General features: G+C 43.7%; 1 protein-coding gene across 1 annotated transcript in view; it reads right to left on the bottom strand.

The window, feature by feature from the left end:
• adgrd2 (adhesion G protein-coupled receptor D2) overlaps positions 1–834 on the bottom strand; it is a gene marked incomplete at its 5' end in the record, with an annotated part of 41,503 nt that extends 40,669 nt beyond the window's left edge. Inside the window, 3 exons of the mRNA XM_079222998.1 lie at positions 69–308; positions 464–521; positions 790–834. Of these exons, the coding sequence (XP_079079124.1) occupies positions 69–308; positions 464–521; positions 790–834 (343 nt within the window). The remainder of the gene's footprint in view (positions 1–68; positions 309–463; positions 522–789) is intronic.
• Between the last annotated feature and the right edge of the window lie 21,725 nt (positions 835–22,559).

Raw genomic sequence — 22,559 nt, 5'->3', positions numbered from 1 at the left:
TCAGTGATCAAAGCGTTCAGTATTTCTTTACTTGCAAACATGTTGGAAGGTCTACTGGTTGCACTCACACTGTTTGGAGAGGGCCACAGCCCTAGAGGTTGCTTTGCTGGGATCCCGGACCCAGATTGGTGAACGGTGCCCAGCCTGCCGAAGCAGCTCCAAGACTCCCTCCTGGTCCTCTGCCTGTTCGAGGGCGGCAAGGGAGCTGAAGTGGCCTCTGCAGAATCTGTCGGCCCGGGAGAAGGCCAGAGAGTCATTAGCCAGCTGGAAGGCCCAGTGAGAAGTCAGATGGACCAGTCTGGATTTTCCTGGAGAGTCAGACACAGAAACCAATCACAACAAGTACGAATGAAAAATAGTAAGGCATCAATCAAAAAGCTATTATATTATTATTTGTAAATGGATCGAGGAGTCAGTACTATAAATGGAATTGTTGGTCACTCCAAGTGATTAACAGCCTCACCATGTGACTCCCCCACCCTGTCTGGCCCAGCATGTGTTGGCTCACTCCCACATACCACCTACAAGAGAAAAAGTCAAAGTACATTTTATTTCAGCAGTTGCTTTGCAGCATTCGTATGGAAGCAGCATGCACACGGTGGAGTGTATCTGCCATTTGAATATAGAAAGGCTTCATGTGTGTTTTTGAAAACACAGTCATCGTTATGAATTTTGAACTTAATATACTGATTAGTATTTTCCAATAAAACAATGCAATCTTAATACAAATAACAAAATAAACTATTTGCATGGCTCTTTATATATGTTGTAGTATATAATGGTTATTACCACACATGAGAAGAGTATGAGTCCAGTCTGCAGGGCTCCAGTCATCTCTAGACCAGTGTAGATTCCAGCTGAAGTAGACCACTGATCTTACCGAGAAAATTATATTTCCGCTTCAATTTAGAAAAAGTCACAGCGTGTATACAAGAACCTGTTAGCGTTTCACTCTTCAACAAGCAGTTTTCCAAAATTCTGGAGTTAATGTCCTGATTCATTGTTGCCCTGTCCCCATTTTCCTTTCAAGCAGCAGAAAGTCTCTTTGAGTAATCTGGGAAGGAAGTCCATGCGTGGTCTGATCAGACCCAAATCTGGTCCAGACTCCTCGACCAGTGCATCGGCTTGAATATCCAGCATACCCAGCAGAGTTTCTGGTCTCCTGGCTGGGAGAGAGCCAGCAGTCCCAGTGCGTCTGTCCAAGAGACCCTGTCGGTCTCCTGCCTCCCTTCAGACCACAACCCCTCCCTCCCTCCCTCCATAGTACCCTGAAGCCATCTGCCTTTGTCATGCAAATGTGGTAATTTTTCAAAAGAACCCTACTTACGCAAGCGGTGTCAAGCATTTTGCACAGAGAGTTCATCAAGAGCAGCAGGGAGGCAGACATTTTGACCACATAGCCCTTCGTTATGCCTACTATAGGAATCTCTCAAGTTAATTTGAACATCTATATTATTGATGTACTTTATAGTCAATAGAATATAATCTTTACTCATGTATTCATTGAACCATAAAGGTTGTCTGTTTGGTTTTGTCCAACATGCTTGAAAAGCTTTTGTGTGCCTTTTGACATCTGCATTCACAAGACATGCTTTTCATGATCATTTACAGATGATCAGATTGATGACTAAGTAGATACATAACTATATAACTACAGTTAACCCTTTAAGCCCCGTATGGACCTATAAAAGTCCTTTTTTTAAATTTTAATTAAACTGTGTAAAACATTACAATAATCATGAACAAATATATTGATGCTACACATCAAATTAAACAAGAGAACCTGGGCTACAATAATTAGTCAGCCATTTCAACACAACTCAAACACCAACTAAAATAATTATTAAAATAAAATAGTTATAATTTTGTCACGAGTCAGCCCACTCTGCATGTTTCCGGAACTAGCAGCCCGTAGCTTGGTGCTATCAGAAAAAGACAAATGGCAAAAAGCAAGACAATTCCACACAGATTCCAAATCTATTCACCAAATCCCTCTGCTGCAAAGCATCACCGAGATACGAACCAAAGAACACAGCAACATAAATCGCTGAGTCAGCACATTTTTAATTTTTATTTATTTATTGTTGAAAAAATGCATTTCCCCCAGTAAATCCACACTGATACAAGTTTATTTAACACCATAAGTCATATGAAAGTGAAATATAAGGTTTGCTACATGAAAAAATTCAAATGTCACAGATGCGCGAAAATATGCACAAATGTGCGAAATGCAAATTTTGGAAACCTCGCCTGAATTCTCTTTGTACTTTACCCAATCTGACTTTGTTCTGCTTCACTTTTTCAAGTGAAAACAGTGCAGAGAGACTGTTCACATATTGTGCTATGATTTGGGAGAGCCTCAGGGCTTCTTCTTAGTGAAGCATCATTTCAAGGAGATAATCATCCTGAAAGTGCTTTTTTCTATAGGCGGACCTGGAACTTCTATTTGTTCTGTGTTTCAATCTTTATTTACTCTTAGCCAGCAACATATATACTAATATTTACACATCTGACCAAAAGCTCACAAGGGTTGCCTTTATTATAACACCAGAATTATTCAAATAGCTCTTGTGGTTGCAGACATACACCCTTTTTAGTTTGGGTATGCTATTTCGAGCTAAATCCTAAAAAATGCCTTGGTGCTAAATCTAGATTTGGGCAAAAGAGAAAGAAGCTAAGGTGGTAACACGTGGCTGACTGAAACACACCTGTTGTCAAGCAAATCATTAACTTTCCATCTCTCACGTATGTATTGTGACTCTTACATTTAAACCCAGCATGACTTATTAGTGTAAGAAGACATGGTTTGAGTTGTTATAGCATAACTCCAACTTATTCTTACTATTTATTCTCACAGGTTTGGTCATCATTTACTTTACTTCAGTTGCTTTATGATAAACTATTTCTAAGTTAGCACACTTCGAGGAATGCAATGCTAGCGGCAAATGTAGCATACTATTGGACCAACAATGCGACGTATTGATCACAATGCCTGTGGGTTTGACAATGTTGTTTGATGGGTCTTTTGTGTTTCCTGGAAATTACATTTGTTTTGTTTTCACTGCAGTTACAGTTTGAGCTGTGCCGACTGAATAGTCACATATTTCCCCAGCTAAACATTGTGAACAGAGTTAGTAGCAATCTTTGTTGAAAATTTAGGGACAATAGAAATACATGAATTGGAAAGAGACTTGGGTTTTGAAATAATACTTACGGTAGACGATACAGCGATGGATTTTGGATCACCTGTTGTTTGAGTTATACTGAACTAAGAAACCTTAACTTTAAACATGTATCTTTTATCCATAACTGACTCTCTTTAAGAACATAAATCCCTACTTGCACTTGCAGAAACCTTTTAGGATCTCTACCCATTTCTCTTCAGTGCAAACATTGGCCAGCAAACACTTTGGGTTTTCCCAACATCTACGCTTTGATTGAAGGGAAAAGTTGTCGTACAGTTAGAGGAACTGCCAACAGAAGAGGATGGCAAGGGGAGAGCGGTGACCAGGACTCTCCGTCTGGAAGAGCCTTTGTTCTTCTGGGTTCTTGCCCAGTCTTTCACACTGAGAGGATACCTGAGTGGAATACCAATGACTGGCTTTGTCTCAATCCGTTTTGTCTGGATCACTGGACTCTAGGCATTCGGGATGTCTAGCTCTACTTGAGAGTCTGTCTCGACCCCCAAGAGGAAAGAGGTTCACGTGAAGGATGATGCAGGTGTGATGACCCTGTACTCACTCAAGGTGGTTGTGGAGTTAGACACTTTTTATTTGATTAGTAAATGGAGGTGGACAGAAAAATGGAACAGTAAAAATAGAACAATGTCTATTTGTAGTGTGAAAAGGTAAACTATGGAGAAGTGCACAACACCAACACTTTGTTTTGACAAAGCAGCGCCATGTCTCTGTGATATCAATCTAATCAATACATTCACATCAGCCAAATTACACAAGAGCATATGTGTTGTAGTACGACAGCCTCAGAGGGCCATTATAGGTCAAACAATATGTGGAGGGGGATAGTATTGTGCAAAAATACTACAAAGCAGTAAAACAAATTCAAAATATACAACAAAAACTACTTGAATATTAGTTTTAAAACATACATTTGGAATGTAGGTACATGTCTAAAGTAGTGTGCAGATTAATGGGCCTGAAATATTCTATATGAGCAGAATTCTAGAAAACCTTTGACAAAAGATCAGAATCTCAAGAAGTCAAGACTCACACGAGTCACGCGTATTGGTTGGCTGTTTACTAATCCTGTAAGAGTCACCTTGTTTGCTTCTAGTTCAACATTATATTTGTGATCGTGAGTTTAGAACTCTTCATCTTCGAGAACAGGGAAGAGAGAAGTCATGGAAAATATGTCAAAAGTAGAAATACTCATTTATATAATATTAGTGTTATATCATTAGATATATTATGATAAGCCCCTCTGAGACTGAACCCTTGGAGGAGGATATCGAGGTGATGGGGAGAAAAAGAGAAGTCAATGAAACTGGAGATGGACGTCAGAGGAAACCAGCAGACAGCAGCTCCAGGCTAAATACGGGTTGGTCCATGCTGGTTACAGGGGAGCAGATCATTCCCAGGACAATGCCATCTGTCAAGGCACTACTCTAGTGGAGGATCGATCAAAACACATCTCAAGGTGGAGAACATCCTGCTTGAAAGCCTCAGCTGCTTCACGAAGAAGACCTCCTCAGACAGGACCTTCTATGGTACCTCCACTTGTTTCTGCTGCCCACAAATCCAGCCATCACAGGTGCAACTAAGTAGCATTGATTGAATAGACACCTGAATGACAATAAGACAATACATTAACAGACAGAGTCCTAAAAGAAAGGAGCCCTGCCTGTGGAGTAGCACATGTCTTGTAAAGCTGAACACAGGGAGCTGTAATGGGTGGACTGGAACCCAGTGAGCTGTGTCATAAACACAGGCAACCAACAGCAATGCAGAGCAAGAGATGCTGAGGCATTTCCCTGTGCATCCCAGAGCAACACGTTTAAGTAACATGTTGCAATGGCCTTGACCTACTTCACTACATTCAACGTTTGGAATATTTCTGTTGTGAAAAGAAAAGGTCTAAATCTGCCCAATGTGTCCTTGGTCTGCTTACACAAATATGCTTAGATGCATTATTGTCTACACTCTTATCATATGTGCAGACATAACAGCAATATATCTGGAGGCTGGAGTGAAAGTAAGACGTTGTGTGTGTGTTTATGCATACAGAGTGTTTCATTACACAATCTCACGATTGCACTCTGAGCTCGGCGTGCAAACTCTCTTTTACCGGCTCCGAGTCCACACCATGGTCTGCACACTTCACTCAGCTCACATCAAACATGCTCCTGTTTTGGGGACGCTCACAGTCGGTAAAGCTAAATCCCACATCTTTTACTCGTGTGTGTTGGCCACATCGAAGAGTTTTAATCCTGAAGGAGGCTCCTGTAATAAATAACGCTCTGACTGTTTTTTCCCAGTAATTTCCATCTAGCTTTCAGCCTGAAGTCAACAAACGCCTTTGGTCGGAGCGCTCTTCATCAGCAGACTTGGTCACAGTGAGCACAAGCTCATAAAGAGGATGGGCTCATTGACCTCCTCCCTTTGCATGCTCTTTCCTCCACCGTAACTTCGCTGCTACTGCCACCCAGTGTATTTCCATGACAACCTGGGGATTGTAAGAGCGGTATGGAAACGTCAAACACCCGGTGGGCTCGCATCGTCGCACACAAAGGGCCAGTGACCTACATGTGGAGGCAGCTGAAGGCTTTTCCCAGAAGAACAAGCAGCAGCATTAGTGGACGGGACAGGAACACTGTGACCCCCGTTTCTTTTTGTCTCCAGCTCTTCGGAGGCAGAACAGACTTGAAAAAAGTTGACTAGCATGTAAACCGGTTTCATTGGGGATGCACTGATCCTGATCTCACAGCGCAGAACATGATTTGAAATCATGTAGAAAAGAAAAGAGATTATTTTAAAATACTTTAGGGAGTGAGGTTAATTGTTTAAATGGAGTCAGTTAATTAACAAGCATTCCAACTCACATCGTCACGTAGAAAACAAACCAAAACGTGTCTTCCCCCAGGAGACCGCGGGTCGTTCCTCGAGTGCAACAAGTTGATTTATTCGTCACGTAGCCTCCGTACTTAAGTAACGCTACTTTAGTTACTTTAAAACAAACAATAATCTTTTCCATAACCTAAACAGGTAGTTTTGTTGCCTAAGCCTAGCTAAGTTTCCTGGATAGAAAGAAGTTTAGTTTGAAAAGACTGTTCACGTGTTGCTGGACCTTTGTAGGAAAACGAACGAAAACTGAGCAGTCACTTTTTCGTAAGATATCCTACAAACCGTGGTGTGAGGATACGGTGTGTCTGTAAATCTGAGGGCAGAACATGAAGGCAGAACGCTCCCTTGTAAACAAACATTCCTAGCTGGTCACCAATCGGGGGACATGTTTGTCTGGCCTAATCTGGCAACAGCAGGTCGTCTTTATGGCCGACCCTCGGCCATCAATCAGGCCCGCTACTGAAGACCTGGCCGACAGCAGCAGGGGTCCCGTGGTCGCTAGGGAGACCGCCTTTTAAAGCCGTCATATAACCGATATAGGAAACAAAGAAAGGGAAAGACAGAGGGAGGAGGGAGGGACGGGCCGGTTCAGTGTTAGTTGTGTACCCTTTGGACAGAATCCGGCTTCAGCTTGAGAGCGCTGAGCTGAGTCAACACCTGAGTTCATGCAACAACACGAGGTTCACACCGACACGTTTATTTAAAGTTCCAATATCGTTACTGCTATCCCCCTCTGATAGGATGTGATATAGGACAGTTCTGATTGATTTGTGTCTTTGTAGAATTCTTGTTATAACATTATTGTGACTTTCAGTAGACAGTTTATCCAATTCGGATTGTTATTTTACTGTGAATGTGTGCATCAGGTTCAGTGTATAAATATCAGTACCAGTGTAATAAATTGCCATTGATTGAACCTTGATATGTTCTATTTAATCTGAATCTTGCTTTGGCACCGGCGGCGCATGCACATGCTGGTAGCTCCCATGTTCATCACTAATGGCAAACGACAGAATACATTAATCAACATCTGAAAAGAAAGCGTGGGGTTCGGATTAAGGTCGGCTGACTTTGAGACGATCGTGACCCACGACCCACCCACCAACCAACCAGACCCGCTGGACTAAGCGGCCCCAGAGAGGCGGGATGGAAGCTAAGCTAACGGGATGGAAGCAAAGCTAACGGGATGGAAGCTAAGCTAACACAGCTAGGAGCTGAGGCTACTCCACTGCCCAGCATGCTGCTGGATGTCTGATGTTCAGTCGCAGGAAAATAGGATGGATGAAAGCAGCGGGAGGTCGGTGACTGCTGAGCCCACATGTCCACAGAGACACAGAGAGCCATCTTGTATCCTGCAATCTTGTATCCTGGATCAAGCTGCACTCTACGGGCCACCAGCAGGACAGAGAGCAGGCCTCTGGTGGACTCTGGTAACACCACGATGCTCAGAGCCAAACACAGTCAGAGTTGATTTTTTTTATGTGAAGATGTCGGCCATAATATCTGCCCAGAGGTTAGTTTTTGTTGCTTCTGTTTACATTCCTTATGATTCAAATTAAAAACGTGCACAACAGGAATGCACTACTGTTCTTTTCTTCTTCTTTTGTCATACGATTGTTGTGTAGTGTATGGACTACACATGAATTGCATTGTGCAAACATGTTGCATACTGATAATAAAGTATCCTTGAATCCTTGAATACTGTGCATCTTGTGACCCGTGTTGGATTTCTTTGTAACGTAAAAAATTTGGAAGTCACATTACAGTTAATCACAGTAATGCTCTGATACTTTGATGTTTTGGAGGTTGTCTCATCCACGGTCTGACCAGGAAGTAAACGGGACAGTTCAGTTGAATAAACATTTCTGATGCGTGTGCACAATAGATAGACTGGACATGTTAGCTTTGCCCAGGACTGCAGGTACATAGCTAGCTTCTGAAAATACACTCAACTCCACAGTCGTCTTATTTCCATGGTGTGTCTTCTTAGCTAACTAGCCAATCATAAGCCTGAACTCAAGATTACCTTGTTGTTGTTCAGAGTTGGTATCCACAGATTTAAGATGAGAAGTGGTTATCTGACTGAAGGGATGTTTTGAAAACTTGGCTTATTCCAGCATTTCTCAAAATGTGGGGCAAGGGTAAGGGTAAAGGCGCAAGGGTAAATGCAGAACTTTATTGAGAACATATAAGTACAAAGTACACAAACATAAAATGAAGTAATTAATAAATACATGGCGAAATGCCTGTACTTTCGTGTAAATGTATACATTATGTCTGTTAATTACTTTTTAAATTGAAAGGCAGTAATCTAACATTCACACACAGTAGGAACAGCTACGAGAGCACTTTTGGGGTTTAGTTACTATAACACATAACATGTTATACATTTAATTAAGTAGTTGTACATTATTACCAAACTATTTGTAAAACATCTATACATATTACCATATATTTGTGAATGGTCAATAGTTGTCTTGTTGTTTTAGAACCATATTTGGATGGCTATTATAGAGTGGATCAAAGATAACATTTAATGTAACAACTCTTACAGGAACATATACATTCTCAGCAACATGATTATCTGGCCATAAGGCTTGAATACACCTGGTCATGAATCAAAGTGTTGGAGATAGACAAATGACTGACGAACACATTTCTTAGGCAGGGAAAAGCATCTTTCCTCAAATACTATAAAAACATCTGAGCGTAGACTGAGCTGTCCAGATGGACAGGTGGGACCTTCATGGTAGCTCCTCCCATCAGTGTGTGAATGTTAGTTAGTCCTGATGGACAGGTCGTACCTTCATGGTAGCTCCTCCCATCAGTGTGTGAATGTTAGTTAGTCCTGATGGACAGGTGGTTCCTTCATGGTAGCTCCTCCCATCAGTGTGAATGTTAGTTAGTCCTGATGGACAGGTGGTACCTTCATGCTAGCTCCTCCCATCAGTGTGAATGTTAGTTAGTCCTGATGGACAGGTGGTACCTTCATGGTAGCTCCTCCCATCAGTGTGAATGTTAGTTAGTCCTGATGGACAGGTGGTACCTTCATGGTAGCTCCTCCCATCAGTGTGAATGTTTGTCCTGATGGACAGGTCGTACCTTCATGGTAGATGGTCAAAGACTAGACAAGTACAAATACCATTCCATTTACCATTCTGTATGAGAACACGTTGTCATCTTCTGTAAATTATTCTCTTCATTATCACTGCAGGTAAAACTATCAAAGGGGTTTTATGGTTTCAGGTTAAATATGGGACAATAGAAGCTTGGAGAGATTCACTTGTCTGACAATTTTGTTTGTGACCTTTCTGTTTGTAGGAGATAGGCTTTATGTGTGTGTGTATATCATATGAGTCAACGTTAGTCACTTTTACAGTGAACCCTCAAAGGAAATGGCTGGGAAGAGCAAATCCCATGAAGAGAGTAACCTGGAGATGAACAGAAGCAGCTGTAAAGGGAATAAGGGAGAATGTAAACCATGAACCCATCGGCCCTATGAGACGACAGCGAGTCAATGCGATGGGGAATTTTGCAATCACTGACACATATATGAGGTACATTTTCTTAATATTTCCTTATCTAAATTGTATTTTTTATAGATAGATATGTTTAGATTCTCCAGGGAGTGTTTGTGTGACCTTGACATTTTACTCTGCTCTAGTTGATAGTCTCTAATTGAGTGTGTGCTGTTGTGACCCATTGAAAAGACTTATTCCAGACGTCTTTTCCACCGGCACAGAACACCAATCTGTTTGAGAATGCTGATGGTTTGTTGAAAGAGATGATATTAGTTACGGTCAACGTAATTCACTGCTCGGTGAAATGCGGTCGACACAAAGACGTGATTGGAAAGCATTCCATGTTTAATATAGAATATCATACATATGGAACCATAGACTGTTTGCTGCCAACACGACGCTCCCAGGACATCGTAAGGAGAGCAGTGTACATTCTGTTTGTAGATGCATGAAAAATATGCGTGTGTTTACAGCTGGAACACACATGTGCAGGCACTTTGGCTCAGACTGCTTCTCCTACTTTGAAAGTAGCTCTGGTCTACTCTATGTGAACGAACGCAAAGGCCATGTGTGTGGGTGGGGCTTTGGGTAGGTGTGTTTTGATTAATTATTTATACTTTTAATATTATTTGTATTTTCAACTTTGTTTGTTTGCTTTACTTTTCTGTTATTTCCTTCCACACTATTGTAAACTGATTAAAACGTACACTAAAAAATTATTTAAAAAAAACCCAAAAAACTAAGGATCTGATAACGGTAAGTCTGGTCCATTTTCCAGATCTGGTGTTGTAGAGAGAGACACAGAAGCTGCATCCTGCCACCATGTAGTGACTGCACCCTGACACCATGCGGTGACTGCACCCTGCCACCATGTGGTGACTGCACCCTGACACCATGTGGTGACTGCACCCTGACACCATGCTGTGACTGCACCCTGCCACCATGTGGTGACTGCACCCTGACACCATGTGGTGACTGCACCCTGACACCATGTGGTGACTGCACCCTGACACCATGCTGTGACTGCACCCTGCCGCCATGTGGTGACTGCACCCTGCCACCATGCGGTGACTGCATCCTGACACCATGCGGTGACTGCATCCTGACACCATGCTGTGACTGCACCCTGCCACCATGTGGTGACTGCACCCTGACACCATGTGGTGACTGCACCCTGCCACCATGTGGTGACTGCACCCTGCCACCATGTGGTGACTGCACCCTGCCACCATGTGGTGACTTGACCCTGCCACCATGTGGTGACTGCACCCTGCCACCATGTGGTGACTGCACCCTGCCACCATGTGGTGTCTGCACTCTGACACCATGTGGTGACTGCATCTTGCCACCATGTGGTGACTGCATCTTGCCACCATGTGGTGACTGCACCCTGACACCATGTGGTGACTGCACCCTGACACCATGTGGTGACTGCATCCTGCCACCATGCGGTGACTGCACCCTGCCACCATGTGGTGACTGCACCCTGACACCATGTGGTGACTGCACCCTGACACCATGTGGTGACTGCATCCTGCCACCATGCGGTGACTGCACTCTGACACCATGTGGTGACTGCACCCTGACACCATGTGGTGACTGCATCCTGACACCATGTGGTGACTGCATCCTGACACCATGTGGTGACTGCATCCTGCCACCATGCGGTGACTGCACCCTGCCACCATGTGGTGACTGCACTCTGACACCATGTGGTGACTGCACCCTGACACCATGTGGTGACTGCATCCTGACACCATGTGGTGACTGCATCCTGACACCATGTGGTGACTGCATCCTGCCACCATGCGGTGACTGCACCCTGCCACCATGCGGTGACTGCACTCTGACACCATGTGGTGACTGCACCCTGACACCATGTGGTGACTGCATCCTGACACCATGTGGTGACTGCACCCTGACACCATGTGGTGACTGCATCCTGCCACCATGCGGTGACTGCACCCTGCCACCATGTGGTGACTGCACCCTGACACCATGTGGTGACTGCACCCTGACACCATGTGGTGACTGCATCCTGCCACCATGCGGTGACTGCACTCTGACACCATGTGGTGACTGCACCCTGACACCATGTGGTGACTGCACCCTGACACCATGTGGTGACTGCACTCTGACACCATGTGGTGACTGCACTCTGACACCATGTGGTGACTGCACCCTGACACCATGTGGTGACTGCACCCTGACACCATGTGGTGACTGCACTCTGACACCATGCGGTGACTGCACTCTGACACCATGTGGTGACTGCACCCTGACACCATGTGGTGACTGCACTCTGACACCATGTGGTGACTGCATCTTGCCACCATGTGGTGACTGCATCTTGCCACCATGTGGTGACTGCACCCTGACACCATGTGGTGACTGCACCCTGACACCATGTGGTGACTGCATCCTGCCACCATGCGGTGACTGCACCCTGCCACCATGTGGTGACTGCACTCTGCCACCATGTGGTGACTGCACCCTGCCACCATGTGGTGACTGCACCCTGACACCATGTGGTGACTGCACCCTGACACCATGTGGTGACTGCATCCTGCCACCATGCGGTGACTGCACCCTGACACCATGTGGTGACTGCACCCTGACACCATGTGGTGACTGCATCCTGCCACCATGCGGTGACTGCACCCTGCCACCATGTGGTGACTGCACTCTGACACCATGTGGTGACTGCACCCTGCCACCATGCGGTGACTGCACCCTGACACGATGCGGTGTCTGCACCCTGACACGATGCGGTGACTGCACCCTGACACCATGTGGTGACTGCACCCTGCCACCATGCGGCACGATGCGGCACAGCTTTGCCACGAGACACAATCTCCCACAATATTGCTTAATTTCTCTCAGGTCAGGAAAGCATAACTCACGTTTCAAAACACACTGTTTCTTCTACTTTTGATGTATTGTGAGGTCATTCAAATAATTGCATATGTCTTTGTATGGGGTGAGAATATTTTTCCCCTATTCATTTTATTAATATTATCATTAATTTACCTAATTAATTATGTCAATACTGAGTTCTTAAAACCCTTTTTTCAACTTTTACAGGTAAAATTGTGAACTACAATCATAGTTTGTCCAATATAATTGAACTATAAAGATAAAGTAAATGTCATCATCATAGATTACAAAAAAGTAAACAAAAGGAAGCCTGTGTGAAGCCCAGTAAAAGTATTTATCATTAATCTGGACAGGCAGGATAGACGTCTGTGTACTTCTACATATGTATACAAATAGAAGTACACATTTATTATGTCCATTGGCTCCATTATCCCAGTTTACAGCAAACTTTAGTTCCAACATAGTCAGCATGGCCTCGGCTTTTACTCATGATTTATTTCTTCATGCTTTTAATCTCTTCTAGTGAAGCTCTCCATTCATCTGGATTTCTTGAAATTACTGTGAAAGAATTGTTCTCAAAATTCGAATAGTATTTTAATAATAATCTTAGACGTTCCATTATCAATAAGATCAATAAAAAACAACCTGTATCCTTTTTTATTTATTTGAAAAAGAGACATTATTCAGTATGAGGTTTATTTTGTCCTCCAACTCAATAGGTTGTATTTTGTTCCTTTCTTTGTTTTCAACGTTTATAGATCAAATCCAAAAAAACTGGGTGTTCTTAAAAAAAGAAAAAGCTATTGAATGTACTTCTTTTCTTCTTTTCATTAACTTCCATTCCGCCCCCAGATGATTTGTCAGGAGATGTAAACGCAGGGATTTTACTTTCACCACGGCCGGCTCACCAGCTGTGACTTCACGCATTCCTGCTGGTTTGTCCACGTTAAACTGAATGCAGACAGAAAACAAGAAAACCACCTTCTACGTCAAACTCTGCAGTAAAGGAAAGACTTTGTGAGTCTAAATAAGGAATCACCTCATGAGGAAGTGTAAAGGCAGCAGAAGCCCTAAAGCGTGGACCGAAGGGTCAACCAACACGGACCTCGTCTAATCAACAATCATCTGAAATCAAATTCTGCTCAATACTTCATCACTTTAATAATATGTTCTAATGCAGTGCATATGTATTTCAAACTGCGATTTCCGTTTTCATATAGTTTATCTGTGTATAAATCACTGCAGTGAACACAACTGTATTTATTCATTCATGTTTGGGCAGGGACAGTCAGAGAAACTGAAAGCAGCTTTCCGGTTGCAGAATCAGATGACCTCCAGGGTCAGAGGTCACTGGAAACACAGCTCATTATTCATCTATATCACAATACAGGCTAGGTTTACCTTATGCAACTCAAATAAATTAATGAAATGTGTTCTCCGGTCAAACCTCTGTTTTCAATTGAAATCAAGGGTGGGTGAAAAAAACTAGTATTTGTATATTGATATTGAAAGCAATCAGTCTGATTATATATGATATAACAGCTGCATGATAGATGTACTGCCACAGCAAAGACTTGAAGAAGTGTTCAGGGTTCACCTCTGAGTCTTCTATCACAAATCTCCCATTATTTTCCAAACGCATAAATCACCTCACATCCAATAACTCGTATGAACTCATTAAGCCAGAAACCACTCTGACAAAAGTGTTAAAAGACTTCCTTCTCGTCTGGAACCGTTTCTGTATTGGTGCTTCTCCACCTCAGCAGGTCATACTTCTGATTTACACAATAACTGTTGACCATAAAAAGGTCAGTTATGGTGTCCCACAGGGAACTGTGCTCGGCCCGATCCTTTTCTCATTAATCAATAATGACAAACTATGATACACAACTTTACCTCTCCATTAAGCCTGATGCCCGTCTTCATTTGGTGGAACTGGATGAACTCATACCAGAAATCAAACAGTGCATGTCATCAACTTCCTTCTTTTAAATGCTGAAAAAACTAAAAGTCTAATTATTGATCCAAAGATCAGAAATACAGTTTTTCATAAAGCCCTTGCCTTATAAATCTTGGTGTCCTATTTAATGATTTTCTCCTTTGAAAAGCACGTCAACAATATTAATGAGTCTGCAGATTTTCATTGCAGAGATTCGTCCTATTTTATCAATTTTCCTGAAACACTTTTTCATCATTTGTCTCATATTGATTACTGCACTAAACTATGATATATAAACTATAACTTGGATATGAACCCAAACTAGAAACTGTGACCATGCTGTTGTTTCATCACATCGGCTCCGTCTACATGCTGGATCAGATTTCAAGGTCCTACTTTGAATTCCATCCTACTTCTCACTATAGTCACTCGTCATATGTATGCTTTACTCTTTAACATGCAGACATCCTGACTATTCAAAACATTAATAAAACATCAGTAGTCTTACTGAGAGCCATCTCTTGGCATTAGTCTTCTATCTCAGTAAGTCGGCCTTAAAATACTTAATTTGTGTTGTGTTTCGCTAATGCTGTTCCTGCTTGTATTGTATCTATTGTGTCTCTGTTTGTAATGCTTTGCCTTTACTTAACCTCACTTCTTTACATTTGTGTGTTTAGTTTATGTTGCTCATTGCTGGTTTTATTACATGTGCAATCCTTTGAGGCTTGCTTTGTGTCAATGTCTTAATTCCGTTTAATCTTTACAAATGCTCACTGCAAGTCTCTCTTCCACCGCTAGATGGGGCTCCAGTGTAGGACTTGGCGGTGTTCTCAGCATGTTTACATCCTCTGTGAGTGCATGTGTGCCCAGGAGAAGCTGTCAAAACATTCATCCCAGTTGTCTCTGCAAATCTCTGCTGATCAGAGAGCAGACAGATTGCCTGGTGCCGTTTTACCTGCAGTCACCTGCGGCCCGCCTCCGTGGAGATGACGGAGATGGAGGCAATTACAGGAGCAAGCAATGGGAAACAGATGTGCAATTATGAGAACAGAGGTTTGCACTTAGCCCCGCTCATTGCCCCAGCGCCGTTGCAGCAATCCACAATGCAATCCACAACAGCCAAATCCACAAACAGCTAATTAAGTCCTCATCACACCGAGAGAGACACTGATCATCACAAACAGAGTCAGAGTCGAATCCTTTGCTCGTCACAAGGTGCTTTACAGCAGTCACCCTTCAGTTCTGATGGATTCTCATGGACCCATAGCCTGAATCCAAAGCTGGACGGAGAACCAAAGCTGTGAATGAGTTAGTACCTTCAGACTGAGGCTGCCACCAACGCACATGTGTGCTGATGCTCAGTGGCTTTCAATCTCACCGTTTTGTAAAAAGGTCTTCTATGTAAAAGTTACAGTTGTGGCAGATACATATTCTCCACTGAAATGCATCCATCCACCATCCATCATCCATCCATCCATCCATCATCCATCCATCCATCATCTGTCCATCCATCCATCATCTGTCCATCCATCCATCCATCATCCATCCAGCCATCATCTGTTCATCCATCCATCCATCATCTGTTCATCCATCCATCATCTGTCCATCCATCCATCATCTGTCCATCCATCCATCCATCATCTGTCCATCCAGCCATCATCCGTCCATCCATCCATCGATCATCCATCCATCATCTGTCCATCCATCCATCCATCATCTGTCCATCCATCCATCCATCCATCATCCGTCCATCCATCTATCATCCATCCATCATCCCACCATCCATCCATCATCCATCATCTGTCCATCCATCCTACCATCCTACCATCCATCCATCATCCATCATCTGTCCATCCATCATACCATCCTACCATCCTACCATCCATCCATCATCTGTCCATCCTGCCGTCCATCCTACCATCCTACCATCCATCCATCATCCATCATCTGTCCATCCATCATACCATCCTACCATCCATCCATCATCTGTCCATCCTGCCGTCCATCCTACCATCCTACCATCCATCCATCATCCATCATCTGTCCATCCTGCCATCCATCCATAATCCATCCATTCATCATCCATCCATCCATCATTCATCCATCTCTTCTGTCGTACATGATAAAAAGATACTGGACAGAAAGCACCTTATTGCCAGACCAGAAAATTGATATTAGATCATTCTTACAATCTCTAAATGTTTTTAGAAGTAATGTATTTCAATGATATTTACTTAAAACGGTGTTTATTGTTGGTCTGTGACTGGACACATCTCATGAAGGTTGGATTCCCTACGCGTTCACTCTTTACCGCCGCCATCTCCATCTACCTCATAAAGGGTACACTGCTGGACCTGAGTGTTGGCATTGGTCGCATTTGGTTGTAAATCGTGGAATGCAAAGTCCAGTATGATGATAATTGATATCGTGCTGCCTGGGCAGGTCAGTCGGACGCAGGTCTAAAACAAACTGCACATGTTTTATCCCCATGGGAGCGCTCATGGATTGATCAACTGTCAGGCCCCCCTGGCCTTCACCTCCAACATGTCACTCAAAGAGACACCGAAAAACAGTAAGAGACAAATAATGACGACAAAGAAACATAAAACGACTACAACGAGACACACAAAGACTATAAAGAGACCCACAAAGACTTGGAACAGGGGCAAAAAACACAGAGAACCAAATGAACTGCACAGAGACACACAATGAGACACAAAGCATCTGCAAAAGGCCACAATGACCACAAAGAGACACCAACAGGCGGAACCACAGTGTGTGTAGCGGTGGTGGGGCCTTTTGCATGACTGAGGGGCCCATTGTCTCATAACCCGCTAATGCTAGTTTTAACCACTGGTGTGCTGTATTCTCCATTAATTACGATGAAAAACGAATAAATGAATGAATGAATATATACTTTATTAATCCCCAAGGGGAAATTTAGCAGCCATTTACACAGAAAATAAGATAAGATATAAAAACAACAGGGATGAAAGATATATGCAATAATAATACTGATAGAATAAAGATAAAAATAACAACAACAATAAAATAGCTGTATGAAAGAATGAATAACAGAGTATTAATTTAGGAATTAAATTAAATTAACCTTAAACAGTAGAGGTGCAAGAGTGCAAGTATGTATGTGCATATTAAGGTGTAAATGCAAATATAATAAAAATAAAATAAAAATAACAACAACAACAACAACAAACAATAGAAGAGTGCAAAAATGCAATACATGTATATAATCGTATATTTGTATATAATATGATTTGTTAAGTGTAGGTAACTATGAACATGTACAGTGTTTACAGTGTTTAATTCACAGAGGATCCGGCAAGCGGTGACTTGTTGTAAAGCCGTATTGCTGTCGGCAGGAATGTTCTCCTGTAGCGGTCCTTGGTGCAGCGGAGCGTGAGGAACCTCTTGGAGAAAGTGCTCCTCTGGCCCTGCAGCAGGTGGTGGAGAGGGTGGTCCAGGTTGTCCAATATGGGCAAAAGTTTCTTCAGCGTCCTCCTCTCCACCACCTGCCCCAGAAACTCCTGCTTGCAGCCGATGATGGAGCCGGCCTTCTTAACTAGCTTGTTAAGTCTGTTGGTGTCACCGGCTCCAATGCTGCTCCCCAGCAGACGATGGAGAAGTACAGGGCGCTGGACACCACCGACTGGTAGAACATCTCCAGCATCTTCTGCACACATTGAAGGATCCAAGCTTCCTCAGGAAAAAGAGTCGACTCATCCCCTTCTTGTAGACAGAGTTGATGTTGGCCTTCCAGTTCAGTCGGCTGTCGATGAAAACACCAGGTACCTGTACTCCTCCACCATGTGATGAGACACCAGGTACCTGTACTCCTCCACCATGTGATGAGACACCAGGTACCTGTACTCCTCCACTATGTGATGGAGACACCAGGTACCTGTACTCCTCCATGTGATGAGACACCAGGTACCTGTACTCCTCCACCATGTGATGAGACACCAGGTACCTGTACTCCTCCACCATGTGATGAGACACCAGGTACCTGTACTCCTCCATGTGATGAGACACCAGGTACCTGTACTCCTCCATGTGATGAGACACCAGGTACCTGTACTCCTCCATGTGATGAGACACCAGGTACCTGTACTCCTCCACCATGTGATGAGACACCAGGTACCTGTACTCCTCCATGTGATGAGACACCAGGTACCTGTACTCCTCCACCATGTGATGAGACACCAGGTACCTGTACTCCTCCACCATGTGATGAGACACCAGGTACCTGTACTCCTCCACCATGTGATGAGACACCAGGTACCTGTACTCCTCCATGTGATGAGACACCAGGTACCTGTACTCCTCCACCATGTGATGAGACACCAGGTACCTGTACTCCTCCTCCATGTGATGAGACACCAGGTACCTGTACTCCTCCACCATGTGATGAGACACCAGGTACCTGTACTCCTCCATGTGATGAGACACCAGGTACCTGTACTCCTCCACCATGTGATGAGACACCAGGTACCTGTACTCCTCCATGTGATGAGACACCAGGTACCTGTACTCCTCCTCCATGTGATGAGACACCAGGTACCTGTACTCCTCCATGTGATGAGACACCAGGTACCTGTACTCCTCCATGTGATGAGACACCAGGTACCTGTACTCCTCCACTGTGTCCACATCCTCTCCCAGAACACTCAGAGGACTAGGAGCTGTTGTCTTCCTCCTGAAGTCCACCACCATCTCTCTGGTCTTGGCCACGTTCAGAAGCAGGTGATTCTCACCGGCCCACTCCACAAAGTCACTCACCACTGCCCTGTACTCCTCCTCCCGTCCATCCCTAATACACCCGACCACCGCAGAGTCATCAGAGAACTTCTGCAGATGGCATGACTCTGTGTTGTACTGGAAGTCAGTGGTGTACAGGCTGAACAGGAAGGGAGACAGAACAGTTCCCTGTGGGGCTCCAGCATCCCTGACCACCGTCCCAGACAGCACACGGCCCAGTCTGACACACTGTGGTCTGCCTGTGAGGTAGTCAGTAACCAGCATGTTTACGTTGCTTTAGAGATTTCCTTCAGAGATTGTGAGCTCGGTCTTCAGGTCAGGTTAAAGGCTACATCACACCAGAGTACCCAATTAAAACAACAGGTTCCACTTGGAGAGAAAAGGTCCAGAACACCACAATAATAACTCTATGATGAGCTATGATTTAATCCTGTATTGAAGGAGCCAACAGTTATATTAGCGTCTGTCATTTCAAATATAGAACGTTTAATAGAATATTATCTCAACAATATTAATTGTCAGATTTCAGATTGAACTGTATGAATTATCAATAATAGATACTCTAATAATAAATACATGTTCTCTCATTTTAAGTAAAATAAGGACTGGATAAAAAAAATTAAATAGATAACAGAGAGTAAAAAAAGAAATGTGCATCTTAAAATAAAGTACTTCATTCTAGAAAAGAATGTGTGAATTGTCTGCAAAAAATGCCACGATATTATATTATTAACATCTTCTACAAATATACATTTGTGTGGAGGAACTTCTTCTGTGTTTCTTAGGGTTCTATGCTCTGACCTCAGGGTTCTCTGACCTCTTGGTTCTATGCTCTAACCAGGCTCTGGTCTCGCTGTCCACATTCCTCTTTTTTGAGAACGTCATGTGAAATATCTTCTCTGATATTCTCTCAGACTGTTGGATCTTATCAGAATACTCACATTTGATTGGCCGAACAGCGTCACGTGAGATGATTTCCAACACATGTGATTGGTCGTGGTGTTTCCTGGACCACAGCCAGCGCATGGTTGGGTCAACAGTATCTCTGAGGCTGGGGGGATAACCTGTGATGACATGGTGAATGGTGAGGAGTGCAGGATCAGCCCAAGTTGACCCGATGGCCACGCCCTTTGGACCGTTGACAGCAGCGTCGAAGGAAGTGGTCCTTAAATAAAGATTTACCTATGAGATCATCAAGTTAATTTAGCGGCTACTAATGCCAGAGGTGGAGTGGCTACAATAAACAAACCACAGTGTACTAAATGTTCTGCAAATGTGTGCTGTGTGCAGGACTAAAGACACGTTTCAAGTGTCACGTCCATGCAATGGAATGTGCTGAGACAGCATTTAAACACACCAGCAACCTTAGGAACGACAAGGCTTTGAAATACTTTGGAAATGTCAACTTTGAAGGAGGCAGCCCGAGTAATGGCACACCTGAATGATCTGTCTGTGTCTTAATATCTGAGAGAATTATCACATAACAGGGTTGCTTCAACTCACTGCCAGCCAGGATGGACTCTAGATCAAGTAAAAGAGGAATGGATTGATGACTCAGTGTCAGTCCACCATTCTAAAGTGTTCAACCTTTTCTAGATGGTGACCACCACTGCTGTCAGACCTCCTCTTCTCATCTCACTGCCTCCCTGATCTCCTTCCAAGGAACCTCGGCGTCTCAGTGACAGTAATTCCACAAATGGGGACCGCGGTGCAGGCTGTCAAGCCGTTACTCAACAAGGCATTCATGGCGTCGCACTCACTGAGCGCTGAGCCAGTGAACACAAGCAGAGCTGTGTGAGGATGAAGAAGAGCTATAAGGAGAGATGCTAACAGTCTCCTCTCACACCTTTGCTTCTGGGAAAATATGATATTGCTGGATTGTCCATCCTTCCATTACAATGTCAGAAAGGAGCTATAGCAGAACACAAGCTCTGTGGCAAAGAACCGTCTACGATCCTGTTGATGTTCAGATAGATAATCTTCACACATTAACCAACTAGACAAGAACCTTTCACATGACTTCACATCACCACTAATCAAGTGTTCTTGATCTTAGTGGTGTTCTATTGATGACGTTCTAGTGATGACGTTCTATTGATGACGTTCTAGAGATGACGTTCTATTGATGACGTTCTATTGATGACGTTCTATTGATGACGTTCTATTGATGACGTTCTATTGATGACGTTCTAGTGATGACATTCTGTGATGACGTTCTATTGATGACGTTCTATTGATGACGTTCTATTGATGACGTTCTATTGATGACGTTCTAGTGATGACGTTCTATTGATGACGTTCTATTGATGACGTTCTAGTGATGACGTTCTATTGATGACGTTCTAGTGATGACGTTCTATTGATGACGTTCTATTGATGACGTTCTAGTGATGACGTTCTAGCGATGACGTTCTAGTGATGACGTTCTAGTGATGACGTTCTATTGAGGACATTCTGTGATGACGTTCTATTGATGACGTTCTAGAGGTGACGTTCTATTGATGACGTTCTAGTGATGACATTCTGTGATGACGTTCTAGAGGTGACGTTCTAGAGGTGACGTTCCAGTAATGACGTTCTAGTGATGACATTCTGTGATGACGTTCTATTGATGACGTTCTAGAGGTGACGTTCTAGAGGTGACGTTCTAGAGGTGACGTTCCAGTGATGACGTTCTGTGATAACGCTCACGCTCACGCTCAGACACAAGGTAACTGCCGTGTTGAGCTCTTGTTAGCGACTGCGTTTCACAGCAATGAAACACACAGACACTCTTCTGCATAAGGCAGCATTTTAAGCCTTCACAACAGCGCTGTGACCGCTGGTCGTGTCGGCTGTTTATGTGCTGACACACCTGCACCTTCCCTCTCCTTCTGACTTATGCATGCCCCCGCTGACTGATAAAAACATGGAGGCCGTGCGGCATGAAGTGTGCCTCTGCTGATGAGGGAGAGATTGAAGGACCCACATGCGTTTCCTGTGTCTCTCCAGGCTTCTGAGGAGATCTGCTGCTTACTCAGGAGTGAAAGCCTCAAATTAAAGTGTTTGTGCTGACAAAGGACAAATGGGATTTTTCTTTCGCGCAAGCGGTGCAGGATTGTGTTGGCTTGCTCAAAGTGTCAGGGAAAAATTGTCTCCTGGTCGACACCTCTAATGAAACATGCGCATGAAATTAAGGCCTGCATATCGCTGCCGATGTTTAGGGTGTACGCGTATAAAGAGGCTGGTGGAAGAGGAGGAGGGAAAAGAGAGAGATAAGATAGAGAAGAGAGCGAACAGAGAAGGAGATGCCTCTTCTCTCCTGTGTATAGATGTGTCTTTTGTACCCTTGAAGAAGGAGTAAATTGAATATTCATGAGTGAGCAT

The sequence above is a fragment of the Taurulus bubalis genome (genome assembly GCF_910589615.1).
Source record: "Taurulus bubalis genome assembly, chromosome: 8".
Taxonomy (NCBI): Eukaryota; Metazoa; Chordata; class Actinopteri; order Perciformes; family Cottidae; genus Taurulus; species Taurulus bubalis.
The sequence above is the reverse complement of the archived record's forward strand: the minus strand, read 5'-3'. Positions and strand labels throughout refer to the sequence as shown.